The sequence below is a fragment of the Aureobasidium pullulans genome, assembly GCF_000721785.1.
Source record: "Aureobasidium pullulans EXF-150 unplaced genomic scaffold scaffold_40, whole genome shotgun sequence".
NCBI classification, from domain to species: Eukaryota; Fungi; Ascomycota; class Dothideomycetes; order Dothideales; family Saccotheciaceae; genus Aureobasidium; species Aureobasidium pullulans.
The window spans coordinates 34,151-55,189 of NW_021941060.1; the positions used below are offsets into that span (position 1 = coordinate 34,151).

Consider the following 21,039-nt stretch of genomic DNA (forward strand, 5'->3'; position numbering starts at 1 on the left):
GACGGGTGAAAAGGCAGGTAAGATCGAGTTTGTGTTGTTTGAAGTTGCCTCTGACCGGTGACATACCGCTAAAGGTCACGTGCAAGACTCTTCAAGCCTCATGACGAGATACCAAGCATCACGACCCAAACCTCGTTCCGTGTCCTCGGAGTAACGAAAGTAAAAAGTCGATCGTATAATACTGACCTCCTGGAACTGCCATTTCCACCATCTTCTTTTTCTCCTTGCTTGCATGGTCAACTTACTGGTTTAACAAGACATCCCTGAGATCCCAGCCATCCTCGCCATCGAGACCCATAATCAACATGCGTCGTTTCAACTGGATCCTATCTTTCTGCTTTGCTATACTGGTCTTTGCAACATTCGCACTCGCCGGCCCACTCTCTGAGACATCGTCTCCGAACCCTGCCAACAGGCTTGTCAAACGCTCAGCCTGCAGCAACGGTATCAAGACCAACTGCGGTTCTGCAAGTGTAGGATGTTCCGGATCTCAATGCACCGTTTGCTGTGGCACGTGTTGCCAATGTTTCACTTGTGAGTCGACGAAATTCCGAGCTCTTTCACGATTACATCGTGTATTCGAAGTTTGCTAATTCAAGCAGCTCCTCGCGACAACTCTTGTGGTAGTTCAACGCCAATTGTGACTCCAAACTGCAGTGGCAAGTGCGGTTCAGGAGGTGCTTCCTCTTTCTCGTCTACAGGACGTGGCTCTTCCACCTCTTCTGGGACCATTAAAAACAGTCTCCTTTGTCGCTTATTCAAGGTTGGATGCTAGTTTGTATGGGGTTTCAAGTGGTAGGAACTCAAATTGCAAGCAAGGAACAGTCCAGCCACAATATGATTGACCTAAGTCCTGGTACTCAAGTATGCAAAACTCTGTAGAAAGTCTTCTAGTTGAGCAATGATCGAGCAGACGTGCTTTTTTGGAGTCACCACATTTCCCTTAATGTACCGTCTAGAGCCGTCTCTCAATTCTCAATATCAGTCGCCCTTTGTCCTTACTACCGTGGTTCTCTCACCAAATAAGGTAAAGTCTTCCTCCAAAAGCTCGACTCGATCACGCGTAAGGATATCAACCACGATCGTGAAGGTATGTGATTGTGCTCCAACAGCTGTGAGAATATGCCACCATCCGTGAAATTCAAGTAGAAAGGCCCAAGGCATACCCAATACGCGCTTGATTGAAGTGAGTTTGGTGCAGAAGATAAAGTCGAGTTGCTAGAGGAGGTATCCGAAGACGAAGCAACCTGTAAACGCACGTCAATGGAACTAAGTACGACAAGAGATACAGAAATAGCGCAAGACTTAGCTGCACCGAAGTTGACGGCTTTCTGCAGCATTTTCTTGTCTTTTGGTTGTGAAACGCGGAGTTTGATCAGAGATCGAGTCTTGGCAGCGACTACGATGATGAGACAGACAAAGGAGAGCTCGTGTACAGTCTGTTCGTCCATCATAACGTGGTATGTTGCTTCAGTAATGACAGCTGGAAGCAAGAGTCCACTAAACCAGTTTATAAATGTCGGAGTTTTCTGGTATGTCATTGCGCGTTGGAGCACGATCGAAGTAGCAACAATCATCGATGTATCATCCGCTTTCCATGGCGTGTATCAGCATGCATACAAAGGATGGCCTCCGAAGGTAAGACTAACCCATCTGGGCGTGATATGACAAGAGGCCATGAAATAAGCTTGAGCAGACACCGACAAGTACAACGCCATAGTACAGAGATTTTGCAGCAAAAGAGGCGTCTTTGGGCAATCGACGAAGGGCACGCGCAGCATAGAAGACTACAGAGCTGACGGTAAGCATAGCGACCAGATCATAGAACGATGAAGCGTACTGTAGGCAGCATTGGTGCATGTGTTAATGAACTCTGCGATGAAGCTCACGATAACAAAGTCTTCCTTGCAAAAGCTATACGATATGAGCTAACATAATTCAGACAATTCGATGCGATAACACGCACTTTGCTCGGGCGGTAGGGCTACTAAAAACCGGAGACAGATGGAGGAAGCATTGATCATGTACTCTAGCCTCGGCATCCTTCCTAAATCGCTGAAAAGAGAAGCACCATAGACGTTACAAACTCTACAGAAGGTGTATATCCTTGGTCAGGGACAAACCTTACAAGCACGAAGGCCTTCGATTTTGTGTGTAACGTGGAGTCAGGGCGGTAACAATCCTATTGGTCAAGAAAAAAGCTAAGCGTGGTACTAATAAACACTCTTCAAAAACTTCACGCGATGTTTTGATCGGAATTGAGCTGTTGTCCCCAGGGGCGAGCCACTCGAAGTGTCTAATGTCAAAGCTGTCTGCTATAAGACCCTTATTTAAGCTATCAAATCTTGCTTCAAGTACGATCCGCCCCCCGGACCTATTGAGTCTAGCCTCCTAATGCTTCATTCGAAACGTATAAGAGCCTTGTGCTACACAGCCGTCGAGACATTTCTATCTCTTTTGTCTGATCGACTGATAATCATATGATACGCGTGTTAGGGCACAGACCTATTGATATCACCTGTCCGGCTCAGCAGTTAGAATCTTGCCAAGCCGCTAAACTGTTTCATGCTCCACGACAGTACACTCGTATCAAGCTCCGAGCTTGTGTCATCACGTATATCGTACTGCTAATTATTGTCTTGCGGATTGTGCTGAACCTTAAACAATGCTTAGCGGAGATCGTGCCTATGCCTTTAATCCTTTGCTCGCTCGAACTTTTCTGTCCAGCAAATCCATCTCTGCTCCTTCACTGAACATTCTATAGGTGCTTCTACAGGCGAAAACTCTTTCGACATGTCTCAGGACAACCACGATGATCAAGTTCGTCCAGACGTGGATGCAGGCACTGTTTTAGTGACTGGTGGTAGTGGAGGACTAGGCCATCAAATCATCACCATGTTTTCAACAATGCGAGAGTCTTCGCGGATCCATTCCGTCGATCTCCGGGCACCTGTCAAACCGCTTGAAAGCGTGCAGTACCACCAGACCGACCTCACGGACGAGATTGCCATCCGGACCTTGTTCGACCTGGTCAAGCCTGCGATAGTCATACATTGCGCGAGCCCAAGATACGACGCGTCGATGGAAGTCATGAGAAGGATCAACGTCGAGGGCACCAAGCTTCTTGTTGACATTGCGAAGGCATCCGGAACAAAAGCCTTTATTTACACAAGCTCTGCAAGCGTAATCAGCGACGGCAAGACTGATTTGAAAGGGGCAGATGAGTCGTATCCGTTGATCATTGGCGAGGCGCAACCTGAGTACTATGTCAACACCAAGGTAGCTATCTCCAACGAGGAGCAACCTTGATATCACATCGCTAACCAAACAAGGCTCTCGCAGAAATGTACGTTCTTTCCCAGAATCAGCCTACAGGAACGCCACGATTCCTTACATGTGCCTTACGCCCCTCCGGCATCTTTGGCGTAGGCGACTCGTGGGTTGTTCCCGGAATCCTCGAAGCCTACCATCGAGGTCAGACTTGGGTCCAACTCGGGGACAACACAAACTTGTTCGAGTTCACGGAAAACACAAATGTAGCATACGCTCACGTTCTGGCTACAGCGGCACTGGTAGCAGCCTACGCGAAGGACAACACGACTGTCGCTGAGGACAAAGTGGATGGTGAAGCGTTTTTCATCACCAACGATGAGCCAGTGTATTTCTGGGACTTCACTCGGACAATCTGGAAGTATGCTGGTGATACAACAAAGCCCGAGCACATATGTGTCGTCCCTAGGTCCTGGGCAATGGGAGTAGCTTTCGTCCTTGAATGGGTCTACTGGGCGTTGTGGCTTGGCAACCCGCCGCTGACCAGGACCAAAGTGAGGCTGAGTTGCATGACAAGATACTATTCGATCACAAAGGCAAAACAGCGACTTGGTTACAAACCCGTAGTGGGAATGAGAGAGGGATTACGTAGAGCCGTCGAAGATTGTTTGAGGCGGGAGATCGGGCTGACCAAAGGTCATTTGAAGCAGCAGTAGATGGACTCATCACCAATACGGTATCCACTAGTAATCTCCTTTCGGCCTACACGTCCAGCTGTATTCAGTACCCAATCATCATACTAGCTTAAATACTTGCTCGCTTCAGGTATCAGATAGTGCTTGTCCAACCCATTGAGAACTTCAACCGTGGTCATGGCTAAGATTGTCATATGAGATTGAGATAGAATAGGGCTGAGAAAACGCAGAGTGTATATTATCGGGTGTGAGCTCCAAGGTGAATCAGCTCAGGTGCGACGAGTAGCTGTCTCAGGGTCTGTATGTGTACGAACAGACCAGAGAATATCTTCCCATCCTTCCCTCCGGCTAACGGTTGCTTGCAGATCAGCACCCGGATGGGGTCGCGCCGTGGTCTGTGTCATCTTTGGCGGTGCGAATTTCGGCAAGTCGAGCACGCCGCCATCTTTCCTTCTGATGTCGTAGCCAAGAATGAGAATGACCATTGTACCGAGCATTTCGCTTGTAGCAAAGTTTGGGCCAGGACACAACTCTTTACCACCTCCGAATGGCATGTAAGCCTTTCGGCGCAAATTCCTCGCATCGGTGCCTGTATGATCATCATCGTGAGCCACTCGTTCCTCTACACCGACCGGGTCTTGTCTTTTGTTCTCGCCGTCGAAGAATCGATCTGCGACGAAGTCGTTGACTGAGGCTCCCCAGATTAGAGGGTCGCGATGATTCCACTTGATGGACAAGAGCATAGCTGTCCCCTTCTTCAGGAGGTACGATCGTTCATTTCCATTCTCGTCCAAGCCAGGAATGACAGTATCTTTGAGAGCTCGACGATGCAGGGTACCCAACGAGACAAGACGCTGCGTCTCTCGCAATGTTGAGAGCAGAAGAGGACAGGTCTTATCAATGTTGCCACTATTGACAAACGCGTTGCGTTGGCAATTCTTTCCAGTGGCTCTGTCCATTGAGACTGCCACAGCTACCTCAATGCGTAGCTGTTCGAGCAGATTCCGCTGCGTGAAGACATACATTGCGAACCAGAACATGGTCGGGACCATGTTCACAAGTGCACCGTGGAGAACGACGGTGTATGTCGCGCCGAGTTCTGTCGCGGTGTACCCGACTTGGCGTTGGATCTCCGCCAACTTGGTCGTCGTGGGTCCGACCTCACCTTGATCTTCGTTGGCCACGGTACCTGGCAGTGATGGAGAGGGGATGTCATGTCGCTGGTGAAAGTAGTCATATAGGGCAGCCACAAGATCTGCATGATCTCTCTTCGAACGTCAGTCGGTAAGATCTGTGAGTGGGGCTCGCCCAGAAACATCTCCTGCTTCGTAGCCCCTGTCCCAATCATGTCAGTCGAACTGCGGGTTGAAAGTATTGGCAGATAGGTAGGCATGCTTACCAATAAGTCTTGACAAGGGAAGGATGTTTCAGCCAGGGGCTGTTCTTCTTCCCAAATAAGGCTGTTGTGGTAGAGATAGTCATAATATCTCTAAGCCATACCCACACATCCTCAACTTGAACACTTGTAGTTTGACAGCCTGTCTGCGGATCGGCGGGCTCAGTAGCCCCACCAGGCAATAGCCTTGCAACCTCCTGCAACGCAACCACGTTCATCTTCCTCAGACTGGCTCCGTTCATTGTGGAATGGAACGTCTTGATAACAGTTTCGTGCAGGCCTTCAGCATATGCTTTTTTAGCTGCTTGTGAGAGAACGTCCATGCGGTCGACAAATTCGATTGCAAATGGTGCAAAGCTTATGTCCCTATTTCGAAAGGAAGCTTGGATAGTCGATGGACACCCGACTACGTAGGCCTTCCCTGTAAGCAGCGATATGGTACAGATTGGATATCCTGTTTTGCGGCTTGAGTCAAAGGTCAGCTTACGGGTCATTGATATGACATCCCTTAATCACATACCATATCTTCTCAGGGTACTCATGGCTGTACCAAAGAAGGCCCAGGATGTGACCGATGAATGGTATGCGAGGGGTGGTTCGGTTTCATCCACCTTATTGTATTGGAGCCACTATGACTCCGCGCACCAGGCGAGCAATGCGAGAGCAAAGATGACTAGCGCCACCATTGCCCAGACGGACTGGAAATACAGAGACAACGAGATGAAGTCAGGCATCTTGAGGAGAGGAGCGATACAGAGAGAATCTGGAGGCGATGATATCTATTTATGTTATTGGCTTGACTGTCTCTATGGGCTCATGGGTAAGTCGGCATGAGCCTCTGCTCGTCCACTCTTGATTCGTGGATGCTCGTTCCCAAGGAATCCTCTATCATTGTAGTCAGAAGTTTGATCATGTTGGGGCCCAGTATATCGGGTACATCAGGTGATGCGTCAAGACTTCTTCACGTTCACGAAGGTGTTGGCTTAGAGGGTTTTCTAGACGATGGTGGGGATGGATGTGATAGGACCGTAGTTGGTCGGTCTCTTGAGGCTTCCCCTTACGGCCGTTGTAACGCAAAGGATATTCAAGCGACCATGTCCTTACGATATACGCCGGGCTCCAGGTCGTTAGTACTTTCAATGGAGTCCTTGCAAAGAGGCCATACGAATCCCTTGGTCAGATAGCGGAGCTCAAACTCTGGGCTTGAACGGTTTTAGAGAAGGTAAGATGAGCACGACGACCTCTATCAGTCCCCTGAAACACGAAATTGACATGTGATCCCAGACAATTGCTCCGGAGACCATTCTCTTCCGTAATCATATTATCAAAGATAGTAGCGCCTTCTCTTGGAGTCTTATAAGTACGGTGTCAAGGTCCTGAAGCTGCTCTCAACCACAGAGGACTCATCATAGCACTCCATCAGCACCCATCATGTATCTCTTGCTCGTTGGACTCGTCCTCATCATGTTCTATCTACTCTTTCCGGCATCTCCAAGACCATTGATTCAGAGACGGCATCACTTTTGGGAGTCTCAGAAATGGGCAGACTCTCGCCCAAAGAGGTGGTCACAACGATCATGCAGCAAAGTGTCCTCCATTTCGAGGTCTCGCTACCTTTTATACGAGGGCTATCGTATGGTGGGCACACTATCAATCACCTTCAGCAATGGGTAAACTCATCTGACCGGTTCGCGTAATTTACGAAAAAGCTTACGCCCTTCGCTATCCCGCAATTCAACGGTGACCCGGTCCTCATACTACCGCCCTCGTACATGAAAGATATAATAACGAGGTCTGATCTCGATGTCAGCCTACCACTGGTCGCCGAACACAACACAGCCGCGAGATACACAGGAGATGAATATATCGTTCGGAATCCTGTCCATGTGGACCTTGTCAAACGCCAATTGAATAGACATCTCAAGTGCTTGACGGCAGACATAGCTGATGAATTGACACTTGGGTTCCTCGAGCAGTGGGGTTCGGGACAATACAAGTCCGTTCCTCTATACACCTCGTGTATGAAGATCGTGAGCCGAGGTGCTAACCGCGTCTTCTGCGGAGCTGATCTCTGTAGGTGTGGAAGAAAACACATTGATGGAAAACTCGCTAATAAGCCAAGGTCGTAATCCAAATTTTCTCGAGCATTCCCGGAGGTATACTCAGAACATCTTTGCTGCTGCCGCGTTAATCAATCTGGCTCCAGCCTGGCTACGCCCAATGATCTCGCCGTTCGCGACCTACCCGGCGTCCAGGCAACTCGAATATTGTAAAGCGATTGCAGTGCCCCTGATCGAAACCCGCTTGAAAGCTGCTCATGGTGCTTTCAGTGGAAACCCTCAGCCAGTAGGTAACCTTGCCTTAAAGGAGAGTCTTAGGACCAATGACCTGACCAAGTCTCCCAGAACGACGCTCTCCAATGGCTTATAGAAGATTGCATCAAACGTGGTGATGCAGTAGAGCTAGATCCTGTGATGCTGTGTCGCCGTCTTCTACGCTTAAACATGGCAGCCATTCACACGACGAGTATCTCCATCACCAACGCCATTCTCGATCTATATACCTCTCCAGAGACTACCAGGTTCGTTGGTGGTCTTCGAGAAGAATGCGAACGCACACTAGCCGCTCATGGAGGTGTCTGGAACAAAGAAGGCATTGACGCCCTGGTCCGTACCGACTCTGCGATCAAGGAATCCATGCGACTCCGAAGTTTCGGCTTGATTGGTACAAATAGAATCGTGAGCCCATATGCTCGTTCTGGTCGGGAATTTGATTACTAAAAGCAGGAACATGCAGATAACGAATCCGTGTGGGTTGGATCTCGATGGAAAGATACACATTCCTTTCGGAGTACAGGTCGCAACTCCTATTGACGCAATCCACCGGGACGCTACTTTCTACGAACGACCTGAAGTGTACGACGCTTTCCGATTCTCGCAATCACGATTTGCGAACCAAGTGTATCATCATGGTCCGGACGGTTCTCGACCAAGTCAAAGCACGCCGGACTTGACAACGACTAGTGACACGTTCCTGGTTTTTGGTCATGGACGTCATGCTTGTCCTGGCCGATTCTTCGCTTCTCAAGAAATGAAGTTGATGTTGGCGCATGTCGTGTTGAATTATGAAGTGGAGATCAAAGGCCCACGCCCAGAGAACAGGGATATTGGAACTGCTTCCTTGCCTGACAATACTGTGCAGATTGCGGTACGACCGAGGAGATGAGTGCGATTGAGGTTTTTGGCTCTCTGATGTCCCCTTGGATAGTATATTACGTAGAGCATGGGGAAAGCGCGATCTTTCTAAATACCAGCTTTGGCGTGTTCGACGGTGGTACAATCTGGAGCTAGGAAACCATAGAAGAGAACGATCGAGGCAGAGAAGCCATTTGTTGGAGTGGGGGGAACAAGTGCGAAGGCATTGGGAAAGAATCTACACCACTCAGAGGCACTGATCGAGAGCATGAGTGAGGGAAAAATAGGGGTATATTGACAAATCTCCCGGAAACATAATGCTGATGCAGATCAAAACACACCTTACATGCCTCTAAACACATTTCCACTGGCACTTCTCCTCTCTTTGCCTCTGGGAATCTTTCTTCCAGTACCATCATCGACATCACCACCACCAAAGTCGTCTCTCCGCCTCTGAGGCTTCTTCGTGACCTTTTGCGGGGCGAAAGTGACCTCCTTTTCTCCAACGACACCACCTTGTCTGATACTGCTCTTGGGTTGATCCCTGAGACCTTGGGCGAGAGTGCCAAAGGAGCGGTCGCGGCGGTTGGCATTCGCGTTCTTGTTCTTGGGTTGTGAGGATGAGACGGACATTTGCGGTTGTTTCGGCTTGTGGCCGGACTTGCGGTAGTTGGTCGACGAGATGCGGTTCTTGTCGACAGTGTTGTCATCGCCGCGGTCATTACGGCGTTGGACACCACGTTGTTGTCTCTCTGCTGCGGCATCGTCGACGTCGCTTTCTGATTCCGAGTCTGATGAGCCGTGAACCGACTGGTTGGCTTCTTCTTCGACAGCGGTGAGACCACGCTTGCGTTCGGCATCCTTTGCAACTGGTACTGTCGAAGGGTTGTGCAGGGCGAATTCGCGGGATTGCTCGTCGATCTCGAAGTCCTCGTCCTGGAAGAGAGAAGCGAAACGGTCGTCGCCGAGAACACCTCTGGCCGGCTTGTCTGCATCTTCCTCCTCCTCTTCTCCTCCTGCCTGTGGTTGAGGGTCGTCTCCACCTTGGCGCAAGACACGTCTGGCCTTGCGACGCTCGTTTGCTTCTTCTCTTGCTGCCATCTTTTCCGCCAATCTCCTGTTGACCTTGACCTTTGCTTGCTTGTTTCCACGGATGCGAGACTCGCGCTCCTTGTTGATCTTCTCGGCAATCGACTTTGCGCGTTGTTCTTCGAACATGTCGGGGTTGCTGATGAGGCGGGCCTGTTCGTAAAGCTTCTGGGCGACAAAGTAACCGTGCATGTAGGGGCGGAGAAGGGAGGTGGTGCCGACGAGGTGGTCGAGGTTGAGTTCGCGGAGTTGTTGAGTTGACAAGAACTTGTAGTTGTCGTAGACAGCGCCAGTCTCTTGAGCGCCTGCGTTGAAGGCTGACGGGTCTTGGGCATCTTCGGCCATTTCTTCGACGAGGTTGTCCAGGAAAGAGCACCACTTGGGAGCAGGGCCGAGCTGAGGGATGAAGAAGGAGTGTTGTTGGCGACCTTCGTTTGCGGTGAGAAGCATACCACTGTCCTTGCACCATTCGACATGGTTGAGGTCGACGGCGGGTTCGACACTGGTCCAAGGATTGCCGTTGCTGGCCTCCCAGATCTTGATGATTCGCTTGTCGGCCGACATGAGCTTCTCGGATTGGACTTGGGTCGAGGTAGGCGACATGTACTTGAGGGTTTGGATGGCGTAGCCGTAGCCTTGGTCTTTTGTGAGGAGGGGCATGGGAGAACGGAGGTCGTAGACGTGGACGATGCCGTCAGAGTCGCCGGTTGCCAGGTTGAGGCCGGAGCGGTGGAATTCGAGGGCGGTGACTTGCGGGCGCTGGTCTTGGGATTGTGTGGGAGATTGGAGGAGGCCAACGCGACTGCGCGAACGTGAGTCCCAGAATTCGACGGTGCCAATCGAAGTACCGAAAGCGAGGAGGTTGTGTGAGTCTTCGGCGATGGCGGCCGTGTTGACGCAGCCCGTGTTGATGCCGCCCTGCAGAGCGCCTGCGCCCGAGCTTGTCCAGTCGTCGCCTCCAACATCGACCTCGTAGCCCTTCATGTACCTTCCCAGCTCCAAGTTGAGGCGGTAGACTTCTCCCATTCCATCCTGATTGACTCCGGAGGCCGGGATCAAGGCTTCGGCGGCGCGCTTGTTGTACTTGAGGTCGCGACCGTAGCGGGGGATACGTGTGCGGTAGTGCATGCCACCAGGCGTGTGGAACTCGAGGGTGCGGTCCGTCTGCAGATGCAGCGACTTGGAGTAGTCGGACGAGAGGAGGAGGAAGGTCTGGTTGAGCGAGTCGGTGTGGCGCGCGTACGAGAGCGACAGATGCGGAAGGTAGTGGACGTGTTGCTGCGGCTTGTATGTTCCTGCCTGGTGTGAGTTCCTTCTTCGTTGATCACTCTCCACCGTCTCCCAGGAAGCACCTACCTGTGCTCATGACCCATTCACCGTCGTCACTGACCCTCACACACTGCGAGGCCTCTTCGAACTCAAAGTCTTGCAGCAGCTCGACTCTGTTTGCCCACTCCGGGTCTTGCTTCAGACTGCGCTTTCTCTGTCGCGCGAGCCATTCCGGGAGAGGGCGAGCTGTCGCTGAGCCCGAGATTGTGTAGACGGGCACGGCCGAAGGATTTGACAACTTCATCCTGTCGTTGGTGATGTTCTTGTTGATGGCAGAGTTGCCGCTGACATTTTTTTTCCAAAAGTCGCCGACCCCAGATTGTTTCGGGCCGTGCTGCCGAGTCAGGGCTTCCCCGCAGAGCCGCATCGTCTGCAAGGAGGAAGCCAAGGAAGTGGAAGCCTCGGCGAACTCGCGACTCGCAATCCGCCAACCGGTCGCACCATCTTCGCCAGATGTACCTCCTTCCGCCAGAACTCCACATTCCCACATGTCAACATGCCCCGACCCGTCGCTGGTCTCGAAGCACGCAAAGACGACATCCGACACTGGATCGTCAACGATGGTCTGAAGGTGCTTCAAGTCATCGCCAAACTCAAGCATGAACACAACGTCGTCTGTCAAAAGCGCACCCTCGAACGCAACCTCAAGACATGGGGCATCTCCAAACGCTCTCACCTGGACAAGGCTGCTCTGCAACAAGAGTTGACCAGACTATTCCGTGGTCCTCACCAGACGGATGGCGACATCTGCAAGCTCCTCAACGAAGCCGGCCATGTCGTCAACGTCCGGACCGTCATGGAGACGAGGAAGAAGCTCGGCCTACACAAGCGCATTCGACCAGAGACAAACGAGGAGGACCTGCAAAACAAAATCAGGCACTTGCTCGAAGAAGAGTATCAGGACGAAGCCGTCGTGAAGATGCAACGCTCCGAGCTGTACACGTATCTGCGCCACAAGTATCCCGAACACGACATTATAGGAAGAGACCGAGTGTACAACATTGCCCGTGAAATGAATCCCCATCTCAAGCGTCGCTACCCCAAAGGCCACCCGCTCTACCAGAATCGCCCATACAAGCTGTCGGGAAAGAGGTTGGCCGCCAAACTTGCCGCCGATGCCGCCGCAGCACAACCTCTTGACAGTCCTGTACCCGACGAGCCTCACGGACTGCCTCCGATCAACGACTCTGATGCATCTCCGCCACCTCTTTACCAGGATGCCATGAACGACCAAGCTTCCATGACGCGAAGTCAGCCTTACAACTCCATCTACACTTCTCCTATCCACGTACCTCCGCCAACGACTCCGCACATGCTGGACCCAATCCTCCGAGTCGAATCACTGGAACAAGAGAATAGCGTGCTACAGGAAAGACTGCAACGACAAGATGCCGAAATACAGCACATGCGCCAAGCATACCATGACCTGATGGCAAGACTCGACTCTGCCAAGCCAGACAATCACTACCCTACCTGAGTCCCGCAACTGCTCCCCTATCGCATTCTGTGTCGGTCAAACAGATGTTGACCGGATTATATTTCTATCAAATCAAATTAAGCCCATCTTCTTTGTCATTTTGCCGTGATGTCGACGTGGTGTTTCGAAAGCCAAGAAAACCAAGCCATGCAAGCACGCCGGAAAGCCCAACGGTATGCAGGAGTTTTCCCGTCGAGTCCGGAGATGGTCGGTCATGACACAACATCGACTTCATGAAGCCATCATTCATCGTCTTTCGCCGCAGAAGCACGGCAGCCACTTCTGCTCGCAGCCCAGACCAACACCATGCAAGAGCGTCGATATTCCGGACACCTTCGGAAATTGTCAAAGCGCTTTCTTGCCCAAGCGTCGAGAACATCTGCTGCTCTAACGTTTGTCAAGCTCCTGAACTGCAATTTCGATGATGCTTGTGCATGCACGCCTTCTTCCCATGCGAACGACTCAGTGGCTGTGACAGTCTCTCCTTCTCCGTCCAGACTCACGACACACTGTTTTGCTGCAACCACACACAACGTTCACTACTGCCATTGGGCGGACCGAACATGCGTCTCCTGAAAACCTCCGCAGACGCTGGGATTCCCTATACCAGTTCATCTCCGCTCATGTCCGGCCTTGAACATCTCTCTCCTGCTGCTCATGTCCTCGCCCATGGCAAAGGCAGGCATATAAGAAGCCTTGCTCGTAAGTCTCCCTCCTTCTCATTCTCATCCAGTCATTCATTCATTTACCAACCCACCAGGAGTCGTCGTTCCTTAATCACTCTCTTTAATCATGGTCAACTCGTTGATTCTGGCTCTTGGAGCTGCCGGCGTGCAGTACATTGGAGTCGCTGATGCTCAGCTCAATCTTCCCGTCGTTTCCACCATCGTCGGCCCAATTCTGTCTACCCCCATTGTCTCCGATGTCGTCTCTGTTGCCACTGGGCTTTTGGACGACCCGACTCCCACTCTCCCCGCTGTTGTTGCAACTCCCACCGACATCCTTGGTGTCACCAGCGTTTTGCCGACTGATGCTGGCTCTATCGTGGGCGCCGCTACCTCTGACATTGTGTCTATCGTCAACAGTGTCTTGCCGACTGATGCTGCCTCTGGAATTGGTTCTATCGTGGGCGCTGCTCCTTCCGACATCGTTTCCATCGCCACCAGCGTCGCCTCTGACGCCGAATCCATCGTCACTGGTCTGCCAGATGCCGCCACCTCCCTTGTCGGAACTATTGCATCCGAACTGCCAGCCCAAGCCACAGACGCAGGTGCTATCATCTCAAGCATTGAGTCCGTCGTGGCTGGCCTTCCCACAAATGTTGTGCCTTCTAGCATCGTCTCGGAAGTCATTGCAACTCTGACTGGTCTTGCCTCCGACGGCGCATTGCCCACCGATATCTCTGGAGCAATCTCGAGCGCTTTGGACCCTCTGCCTACATCGATAATTTCCAGCGTTCTCGGAGATCTGCCTATCAATCTGCCCACGGGTCTGACGTCCCAATTGCCGACAGCTATCTTGACCTTGTTGCCGTCAAACGTAATCTCGAGCGTTCTCGGAGATCTGCCCACATCGCTGGTTTCAAGCATTCTCGGTGACGTGCCCAGCTCAATCCCTACAGGAATATTGACCGAACTGCCCTCAGTGGTAGTGTCAAGCATTCTCGGTGATCTGCCGACTGCGGTGATTTCGAGCGTGCTTGGTGATTTGCCCACCGGAGTGATTCCCTCAGGGGTGATTCCTTCCGGAGTGATTCCCTCAGGAATCTTGACCGAACTGCCCACCAATGTGATTTCGAGCGTGTTGGGCAATCTTCCTACATCGCTGGTCTCGAGTATACTTGGTGACGTGCCCAGTGTCATTCCTACAGGAATATTGACCGAGCTGCCAATTCCCGTCATCTCCAGCATCCTTGGAAACCTTCCCACGAACATCTTGACTGCTCAGTCCTCCTCGATTCTTCCCACGCCCGTCTTCACGACTGCTCTTCCGAGCTTGATCTCGAGCATCTTGACAGGTCTTCCTACATCTGATCTGCCCAGCGGCGTGGTTTCGAGCATTCTCAGTGCCCTGCCCACTGAGGTCATTCCCACGAATGTGCCCGCAGATATCTCGAGCATCTTGAGTGGCCTGCCCTCCGGCGTCGTTTCCAGTATCATCTCAGCCCTTCCTACAAACGTCTTGACTGCTCAGTCCTCCTCGGTTCTCCCTACCCCTGTCTTCTCAACTGCTCTGCCCTCGGGAATCCTGACTGAACTTCCGTCATCGGTCATTTCTAGTATTTTGAGCTCGCTGCCTACGAGCATCTTGCCCACAGACGTTCTTCCCACTGCAAACCCTACATCAGTATTTTCCAGCCTGCCCTCAAGCGTGATCTCGAGCATCATTAGCAATCTTCCATCATCAATTTTGTCCGAACTCTCATCTGTCGCCTCGACTCAACGCGCATCCAGCTCATCATCAGCTTCCAGATCCAGCGCCACCTCAACCTCTTCGTCGCCTGCTCTCCCGACTGCCACGACTGTCAACGGTGTCACTTTCGGCATCCAGTACAACACCATATACATGGGAGTCACTCTCAACGTTGGACTCAATCTGATGAAGAGACAAGGTCAGACTTTCGCCGATTGCTTGTCTGTTTGCTCCACAGATGTCAACTGCAAGGGTACCTCGTTCGATGAAAGCACCGCCACATGCACTTTCTACAGCTGCGTCGATCTTGATTCAGAACGCGAAGACCTCGGCGTCACTTTTGCTCTGTTCGAGTCCAGTGTTGTTGATGCTAGAGCTGGTGTCGCGTGTGGTGCCGATGCCATTCCATCTTTGTCTCTTCCCGTCACTACCGGAAACGCAATCGGCGGACTTCCCGGGAGCTCAGTCGTTGCTGGCAACCCGGCCATTACTGGAGCCGCAGGCGCTGCTGCTGGCGGACAACTCACCACTTCCGTATTCACTGTCACGGCCTGCCCTTCGACTGTCCTGAACTGCCCGGCTTCTGAAAAGCTGACCTACCTCACTACTGCCACTTTCGCCAACAACGGCGCCGCTGCGACTGGCCTCGTCACTTCAACACTTTACAGCACTTCCGTCCAGACCATCATCGGCTGCCCCCCTACTGTCACAGATTGCCCTGCCAGGGATAGAGTCACCTCGTTGACCAGTGTTGTGGTCGCTTACACTACCGTTTGTCCCGCTTCCGCCGCCGCTACTGGTGCTATCGCAAGCGGCTCTTCCAACGGAATGCCCGGAACCGGCTCTGGCTCAAATTCCAACTCCGCTGTCACTGTCGTTGGTCAAAATGCAGTCAACACTGTCTCCATGCCGTCTTCCGGCTCGAACGTGCCCGTCGTATCCGTCATCATCTATTCCAGCAGTGGAAAGCTCTACACCACCACTACAACCTGCCCTGCCGCTAGCACCGTCATCCCTGTCACCAACGGAAATGTCGCAGTCGGTGGATCCACAGGTGTCGCTACCGCCGTTGTCACGGTGCCTCAGGCATCTGGCTCGCAAGTTCCCGGCGCCCAAGCTCCTGGATCTCAAGGTCCCGGTTCTTCGCCCAGCGCCGGCGCACCCAGTGCCGGTGCACCCAACGCCGGACCCGGAACCAACGGCTACGTCGCAATCAACAGCAACGCCGGCTCTTCCGGCTCTTCCGGCTCTTGCGCAACTTGTTCGACAAAGACTTCTTCCTCCGCCAGCGGAACCAGCTCTCCCAGTCTTGCAGTCTTCACTGGTGCTGCAACCAAGCCTGGTATGTTCGTCGGTGGTATGGCTGTTGTTTGTGGTATCTTTGGTGCTTTCATGGGCATGTAAAGGTTTATCTGAACAGAAGAGATTGAGAGAGAGAGGGTTAATGGTAATGGTAGGTGCTTTTCGTATATCTTCATGGGCTGTTTCTTTGATTTAGGATCTTTGTTCTTGTTAGGGGTGTTTGTAATGTTTTCGATGCTGTTGATGCTGTTAATGATACTGTTTGCTTTCTCAACTGCCCAAAGTGTTCTTTCCACTTTTTTAATTGAAGCCTGTAGTTCCATCGCGTTTTTGTCTTATCTTTGAGATTTGAAATGCCGGAAGTGTGGGCCTGATCCGGTAGAGGATCTCCGCATCTTATCTGATCCCGCGCGGGAGACCCTGGCTTTTTGACTTCGAGCAAATGACATGATCCTATTCATGGGGATTTCATAGTCATTCATAGTTGTTGCGGGCTAGCTAATCGCTGAAGTGTTGCTCTACAATCAAGTGTTTGGTGAAAAGTTGTTGAGACAATTGGCTTTGATCTCGTCAAATTTCGATTCCTATTGTCAACCAAATCCCGGACATCCCAAACTTGAAAGCCTAAATCTTTCGCTTTCGACGGCGAAGTTGTTGCACTTCCTATCGAAGTCAGGCTCAGAACGCAAAACCCTCATCGACGCTTGGAGAGCCGACAGACTTGGCGAGCTAAACTTTGTCGGACTGGCAGTAAGAGAAAACCTTCATAACGCAGCCCGGCGATACATACTAATAGCTCATTTAGGGGGCTCTAATTGCAGCAACAGTAACCACCTGTATAGGCTGGAGGAGCGTCGAAGAATTCCCCATAGGCACCATAGTCTGTTGGCACGGGTCTCTACTCTACGCCCTGCTGTCTATCTGTACCGCGGTGCAACAGAACATCGCACTAAGTCGGATAAATTCGTGCGAAGACAAAGACGAACGCATTTGTAAACTTACTGGCGCTCGAACCAAAACCTGTCCGCCACAACCAAGCTGGGTGCTTTGCTGGCGGTCATTGCTCGTGTGGTGTACCCCTGTGTTCCTATTGAATCTCAGTATCGGACTTCTATTGCTTGGACTCGGAATTATGATTTTCAACGATGCTGCTCATCTGGGTTCTCACTATATCAAGGTATGTCAATGCTTGTCTGTAATCTTTGATCGAGACTGTGCTGACGTTTCCAAGATAGCAATCTCATTTGCGGTGCTCAGTGCTGTGGGAATGGTTGCATACTTTTTCCATGTGGTTTGCATTAACAGTGCGCTCTGATTGCTTTTGTGGTTGACTTTTGGTGTCGCTGGATGATCGTCGACCGTCTATATTCTTGTGGTCATACAACGCAACAGCTCGAACTCACTCTTTTTCCACCCTCTTTTCATACAGAGTTAGACTATCAATGATGCTGCAAGCATGACAAGTCCGCCTAGTCCGTCCATCCCTGAACACCAATACTCCCAGTTCGTTGCAGATGAGGCTGGGGAGTTGTTGGTTGATAGCCGGTACCGTAGCTCTCCATTACTACAATACAACTGTCCTTGATCCAACTTGACGAGCTCGCCATTTGCGGCTAGCGCAAAACTGTCCTGGATTGCACTGTCTCGCTTGCCTTGCTCTTCCCACAAAATCTTGTTATCCGCCTCCCAAAGCTGCTTCTTGGCCGGTAGTGGAGCGATGATGAGGTCTTTTTGCAAGCCACACATACCCGCTGGCTCGAAGTAGACAAGCATGTCGACGACTCGGTAGATCACAGCCAATCTTTGAATGTCAGTCTTGAATAGCTGTAAAGGGGGTAGACGATCTGACCTCCTTCTTGATTCTAGAAAAACCCAAGCTTTCCAGTTCATCTCCAGATTGTGGCTCGAACATGCCGTTTCAACATCGCACCCCGATTCAGTTCTAGCAAACACCTTTGAGATAACCTGTGCAACGTCAGTAAAGTTCAGTCGGGTATGCAGAGCTTATCTACAATGACTGTGGTGAGCATCAAGTAATCATAGTTGTTATAGTCTGTTTCTCCTTCTTGCAGTCTGACCAGGAGATAGATAGAAAGAGCTTGCATGGAAGCGAGTAACTCCCATGCATTCAACTTTGCGTGCTGTGTCTCCGATATAAGCCTACTATATCGCTCGCATGACTTTGATCTTACATACCTCTTCACGCAACCGTTCACACTCCATACTCACGTTCTTCCAGAACAACTTTCTGCTTCCTCGTAGGTTGCCGCCGATCATGTACATCAGACTGAGACAATTGGCGAGTGGCTCCATATTATCGTTGTTGCTGTGCAATAACATTGACTGCGCATGTATGAAGGGTGGAAAAGTTTTGTGGTGCATGATCATCAATGGATATGATTTCAATGTGGAAAGAGCAAGATTTGCTATTCGTTGTTGTCCAGGGTCCCGGTCTGGTCTGAGCACAAGAGACCGTAGAGTGTATGTTGATGGAGACGTCGGTATTGATATGTTGTGAAAAGCAACTTCCCGCTGTGCAGGGGTACCGGGTCCGATATGCCGTATCGAATTTTGATCAGTTGTCATGTTGCTCTGTTCGATCAGTAAATGGTCAAGATCAAGCGATGGATCTGCCCAACCGAAATCCTGCGCGAAGTTCAGGTCGTTCCAGTCGAGCATCTGCCTCTCGGGGCTTATGAAGGCTGGCGTTAATGTGGTAGTTGCACTGTCCAAAGTCACGTGGGCATTTCCGCCTTCTACCGGGCGATCTTGAGCGAGAGAAGAGCTTGGAGGTTCCATTCCATGTATCGCGACTGATGTCAGACCGGTAGGATCGGATGAGCTGATAGGATAGTGACACTGCAAAGTCTTTGTTGCGCATCTCGAACACGAGGGCTGGCCATTGTCGCAGCGTGCTTTTCCTCTTGCACAAGCGACGCAAGACCGGCTACGACTACAACGACCAATTCTACGAGAACGACAATAGTATCCATGTCTCTTCAAAGTGCTTTCTGCAAGATACCGCTGTCAGGTTACCATACAAGCTCGGCCTGGGCGTTTTCGGAGGCCATCATGTATGAAAACTCACGTTTATTGAATGGCTTGTTGCATTGCTCACACCGCAGTGTGGCTTGCACCACAAAATCGTCCGGCATTCTCGAATTCTTGGAGTGTACAAAGTGTAACTCCAAGAAGTAGAATATATCGTGATGTCGAATGTGGTCGCATTTGTCAGCCTCCTGAACAACTCTTGGCGATGCAATCCCCGGGCGGGACAAATTGTAGAGGACAAATTGTAACATCCCGCCGGCATCAGAGGTTTTGCAAAACATTGCCTGACTTGCTTGAGGGCTGCTTCAAGGCTGACATGAATATATCTCACGGGAGCGCCTAAACTGTAAGTTCGGCTTATAAAAGGTAGGAGGAAGCCTGCTCTGAACCAATGCCTTCTACCATCACTTTGGCATCAAACGTACTATTCTGCACGATAAACATCAATCATGGCAACTCCCTTCCCATCACCGACCACGACCTGGCACTCCACCACTTATTCTTCTCTGTCGCCTTTGCGCCCTGAGCTGTCTGCCAAAGGCAAGACTGTCATCATAACGGGAGGTGGCAGTGGCATCGGCGCAGAGACAGCACGCTACTTCGCTCAAGCTGGATCATCACGTATCGCCCTTCTCGGACGTAGAGAACAGCCTCTCCTCGATATCAAGGCTTCTATCGAGCGCGAGCACGATGGTTCCAAGGTCTTCATCTTCCCTACCGATGTCACCAAGAAGAGCGAAGTCGATGCCACATTCACCAAATTCCTCGGAGACGACAAGGTTGACATCTTGGTCAGCGGCGCTGCTGTCGTTGGGCCTCTAGAATCGATCGAACATGTGAACAGCGATAAGTTCATGGACGCCATCCATACCAACATTTCGGGTTCGTTGTTTGTCGCCCAGGCTTTCCTCAGGCATGCGAGTCCCAATGCGACCGTCGTCGAGATTAACTCGTCCGCTGCGCACGTCAACTTTAGCCCCGGATTCTCTGCCTACAGTATTGGCAAGCTGGCGATATGTCGACTTTGGGATTCTCTTGCCTTTGCAAACCCTGAGATGTCCGTTTTTCATCTTCAGCCCGGTATCGTGGACACTGCAATGAACAGGGAAGCAGGCGGTATTGATGCCATTGGCTTTTCGGATGATGGTGAGTTGAACAAAGCTCGACTTGGGTGGATTGTGTTGACGAGTCTGTGTAGTTTCACTTCCTGCGAGCTTTATCGTCTGGCTTGCAAGCCCTGAAGCACGTTTCTTGAGGGGGAAGTTCCTGTGGGCAAATTGGGATGTGAATGAACTCAAGAATCAGGCCCAGAAGATCGAAGAGACGGCATATCTCAGCGTTGGTCTCGTCGGGTGGCCGTTCGATGGTGGTAACTGGAAGCTTGAGACTGCTGAAGGCGCATGGGATAATCTTTGATGTAAGACAATGAGGCTGTAACGCTCATCTGTACTGCAACTAGGCAAATAGCGTTGGATAACAGGTCTCTTTTGCTCCATGTACTTTCACGAAGCTCCGTGTCGGTAATATCGTTCCACTCTTGAATCAAAGCTGACCTTGAATGTCTCCCCTGTCGGTCATGAGAGAGACTGGAAGCAAAGGCACAGAATGAATGCCACCACCAGCACAAATTTTGCGATGAACCATGATGATACTTCGCGGTCTTCAGGATTGGAAGCAGTGTAGGTATAGAGCACCAAGCGAGCGAGGATGAACGCCAATCCGACTTGCAAAAAGAGCAGTACGGTACGACTCAAGAAAGCTGGGGGTGGTTGTGGTTTTCCCTTCATGGTGATATTGCACTCGAAGGCACGCCCTTGTCGATCA

The 21,039-nt window shown here is 51.2% G+C and overlaps 10 protein-coding genes across 10 annotated transcripts; 6 read left to right on the forward strand and 4 right to left on the reverse strand.

Annotated features, from left to right (window-relative positions):
- The first annotated feature begins 108 nt into the window (after window positions 1-108).
- M438DRAFT_167608 (uncharacterized protein) lies at window positions 109-888 on the forward strand. The gene is made up of 2 exons (XM_029899096.1): window positions 109-534; window positions 603-888. The coding sequence occupies exons 1-2, from the start codon at window positions 306-308 to the stop codon at window positions 773-775; spliced, it is 402 nt and encodes a 133-aa protein (XP_029755013.1). The 5' UTR covers window positions 109-305; the 3' UTR covers window positions 776-888.
- A 93-nt stretch (window positions 889-981) lies between these two features.
- Window positions 982-1,922, reverse strand: M438DRAFT_284850 (uncharacterized protein; the record flags this gene model as incomplete). Its single annotated transcript, XM_029901484.1, has 4 exons — window positions 982-1,218; window positions 1,278-1,591; window positions 1,650-1,787; window positions 1,841-1,922. Coding segments are annotated over 4 exons (771 nt in total), but the record flags the coding sequence as incomplete, so codon positions are not given.
- A 779-nt stretch (window positions 1,923-2,701) lies between these two features.
- Window positions 2,702-3,986, forward strand: M438DRAFT_329190 (NAD(P)-binding protein; the record flags this gene model as incomplete). The annotated part of the gene is made up of 2 exons (XM_029903237.1): window positions 2,702-3,279; window positions 3,333-3,986. The coding sequence occupies exons 1-2, from the start codon at window positions 2,794-2,796 to the stop codon at window positions 3,984-3,986; spliced, it is 1,140 nt and encodes a 379-aa protein (XP_029755015.1). The 5' UTR covers window positions 2,702-2,793.
- A 248-nt stretch (window positions 3,987-4,234) lies between these two features.
- Window positions 4,235-6,095, reverse strand: M438DRAFT_409937 (cytochrome P450; the record flags this gene model as incomplete). Its single annotated transcript, XM_029910051.1, has 5 exons — window positions 4,235-5,185; window positions 5,242-5,323; window positions 5,365-5,826; window positions 5,882-5,905; window positions 6,007-6,095. 5 exons carry the CDS (start codon window positions 6,093-6,095, stop codon window positions 4,235-4,237), a joined length of 1,608 nt encoding a protein of 535 aa, XP_029755016.1.
- Window positions 6,096-6,825: 730 nt separating this feature from the next.
- M438DRAFT_284860 (putative P450 monooxygenase) lies at window positions 6,826-8,586 on the forward strand (the record flags this gene model as incomplete). Its single annotated transcript, XM_029901485.1, has 5 exons — window positions 6,826-6,999; window positions 7,071-7,440; window positions 7,484-7,690; window positions 7,759-8,099; window positions 8,158-8,586. 5 exons carry the CDS (start codon window positions 6,826-6,828, stop codon window positions 8,584-8,586), a joined length of 1,521 nt encoding a protein of 506 aa, XP_029755017.1.
- A 311-nt stretch (window positions 8,587-8,897) lies between these two features.
- Window positions 8,898-11,217, reverse strand: M438DRAFT_284937 (nucleolar protein 10; the record flags this gene model as incomplete). Its single annotated transcript, XM_029901490.1, has 2 exons — window positions 8,898-10,939; window positions 11,001-11,217. The coding sequence occupies 2 exons, from the start codon at window positions 11,215-11,217 to the stop codon at window positions 8,898-8,900; spliced, it is 2,259 nt and encodes a 752-aa protein (XP_029755018.1).
- Window positions 11,218-11,469: 252 nt separating this feature from the next.
- On the forward strand, window positions 11,470-12,450 carry M438DRAFT_284902 (uncharacterized protein; the record flags this gene model as incomplete). The annotated part of the gene is made up of 1 exon (XM_029901487.1): window positions 11,470-12,450. One exon carries the CDS (start codon window positions 11,470-11,472, stop codon window positions 12,448-12,450), a length of 981 nt encoding a protein of 326 aa, XP_029755019.1.
- A 655-nt stretch (window positions 12,451-13,105) lies between these two features.
- Window positions 13,106-16,301, forward strand: M438DRAFT_167623 (uncharacterized protein). Its single transcript, XM_029899097.1, has 2 exons — window positions 13,106-13,152; window positions 13,211-16,301. Exon 2 carries the CDS (start codon window positions 13,243-13,245, stop codon window positions 16,264-16,266), a length of 3,024 nt encoding a protein of 1,007 aa, XP_029755020.1. The 5' UTR covers window positions 13,106-13,152; window positions 13,211-13,242; the 3' UTR covers window positions 16,267-16,301.
- A 1,204-nt stretch (window positions 16,302-17,505) lies between these two features.
- On the reverse strand, window positions 17,506-18,546 carry M438DRAFT_329199 (uncharacterized protein; the record flags this gene model as incomplete). The annotated part of the gene is made up of 4 exons (XM_029903238.1): window positions 17,506-17,965; window positions 18,014-18,129; window positions 18,177-18,305; window positions 18,361-18,546. The coding sequence occupies 4 exons, from the start codon at window positions 18,544-18,546 to the stop codon at window positions 17,596-17,598; spliced, it is 801 nt and encodes a 266-aa protein (XP_029755021.1). The 3' UTR covers window positions 17,506-17,595.
- A 1,005-nt stretch (window positions 18,547-19,551) lies between these two features.
- Window positions 19,552-20,698, forward strand: M438DRAFT_329202 (oxidoreductase). The gene is made up of 2 exons (XM_029903239.1): window positions 19,552-20,361; window positions 20,414-20,698. The coding sequence occupies exons 1-2, from the start codon at window positions 19,665-19,667 to the stop codon at window positions 20,629-20,631; spliced, it is 915 nt and encodes a 304-aa protein (XP_029755022.1). The 5' UTR covers window positions 19,552-19,664; the 3' UTR covers window positions 20,632-20,698.
- Window positions 20,699-21,039: the final 341 nt, after the last annotated feature.

Coding starts and splice junctions, on each gene's coding strand:
- M438DRAFT_167608 (XM_029899096.1), top strand. CDS start 306: ATGCGTCGTTTCAACTGGATCCTATCTTTCTGCTTTGCTATACTGGTC. Junction 535..602: donor GTGTTGCCAATGTTTCACTT/GTGAGTCGACGA, acceptor TAATTCAAGCAG/CTCCTCGCGACAACTCTTGT.
- M438DRAFT_167623 (XM_029899097.1), top strand. CDS start 13,243: ATGGTCAACTCGTTGATTCTGGCTCTTGGAGCTGCCGGCGTGCAGTAC.
- M438DRAFT_329202 (XM_029903239.1), top strand. CDS start 19,665: ATGGCAACTCCCTTCCCATCACCGACCACGACCTGGCACTCCACCACT. Junction 20,362..20,413: donor CATTGGCTTTTCGGATGATG/GTGAGTTGAACA, acceptor GAGTCTGTGTAG/TTTCACTTCCTGCGAGCTTT.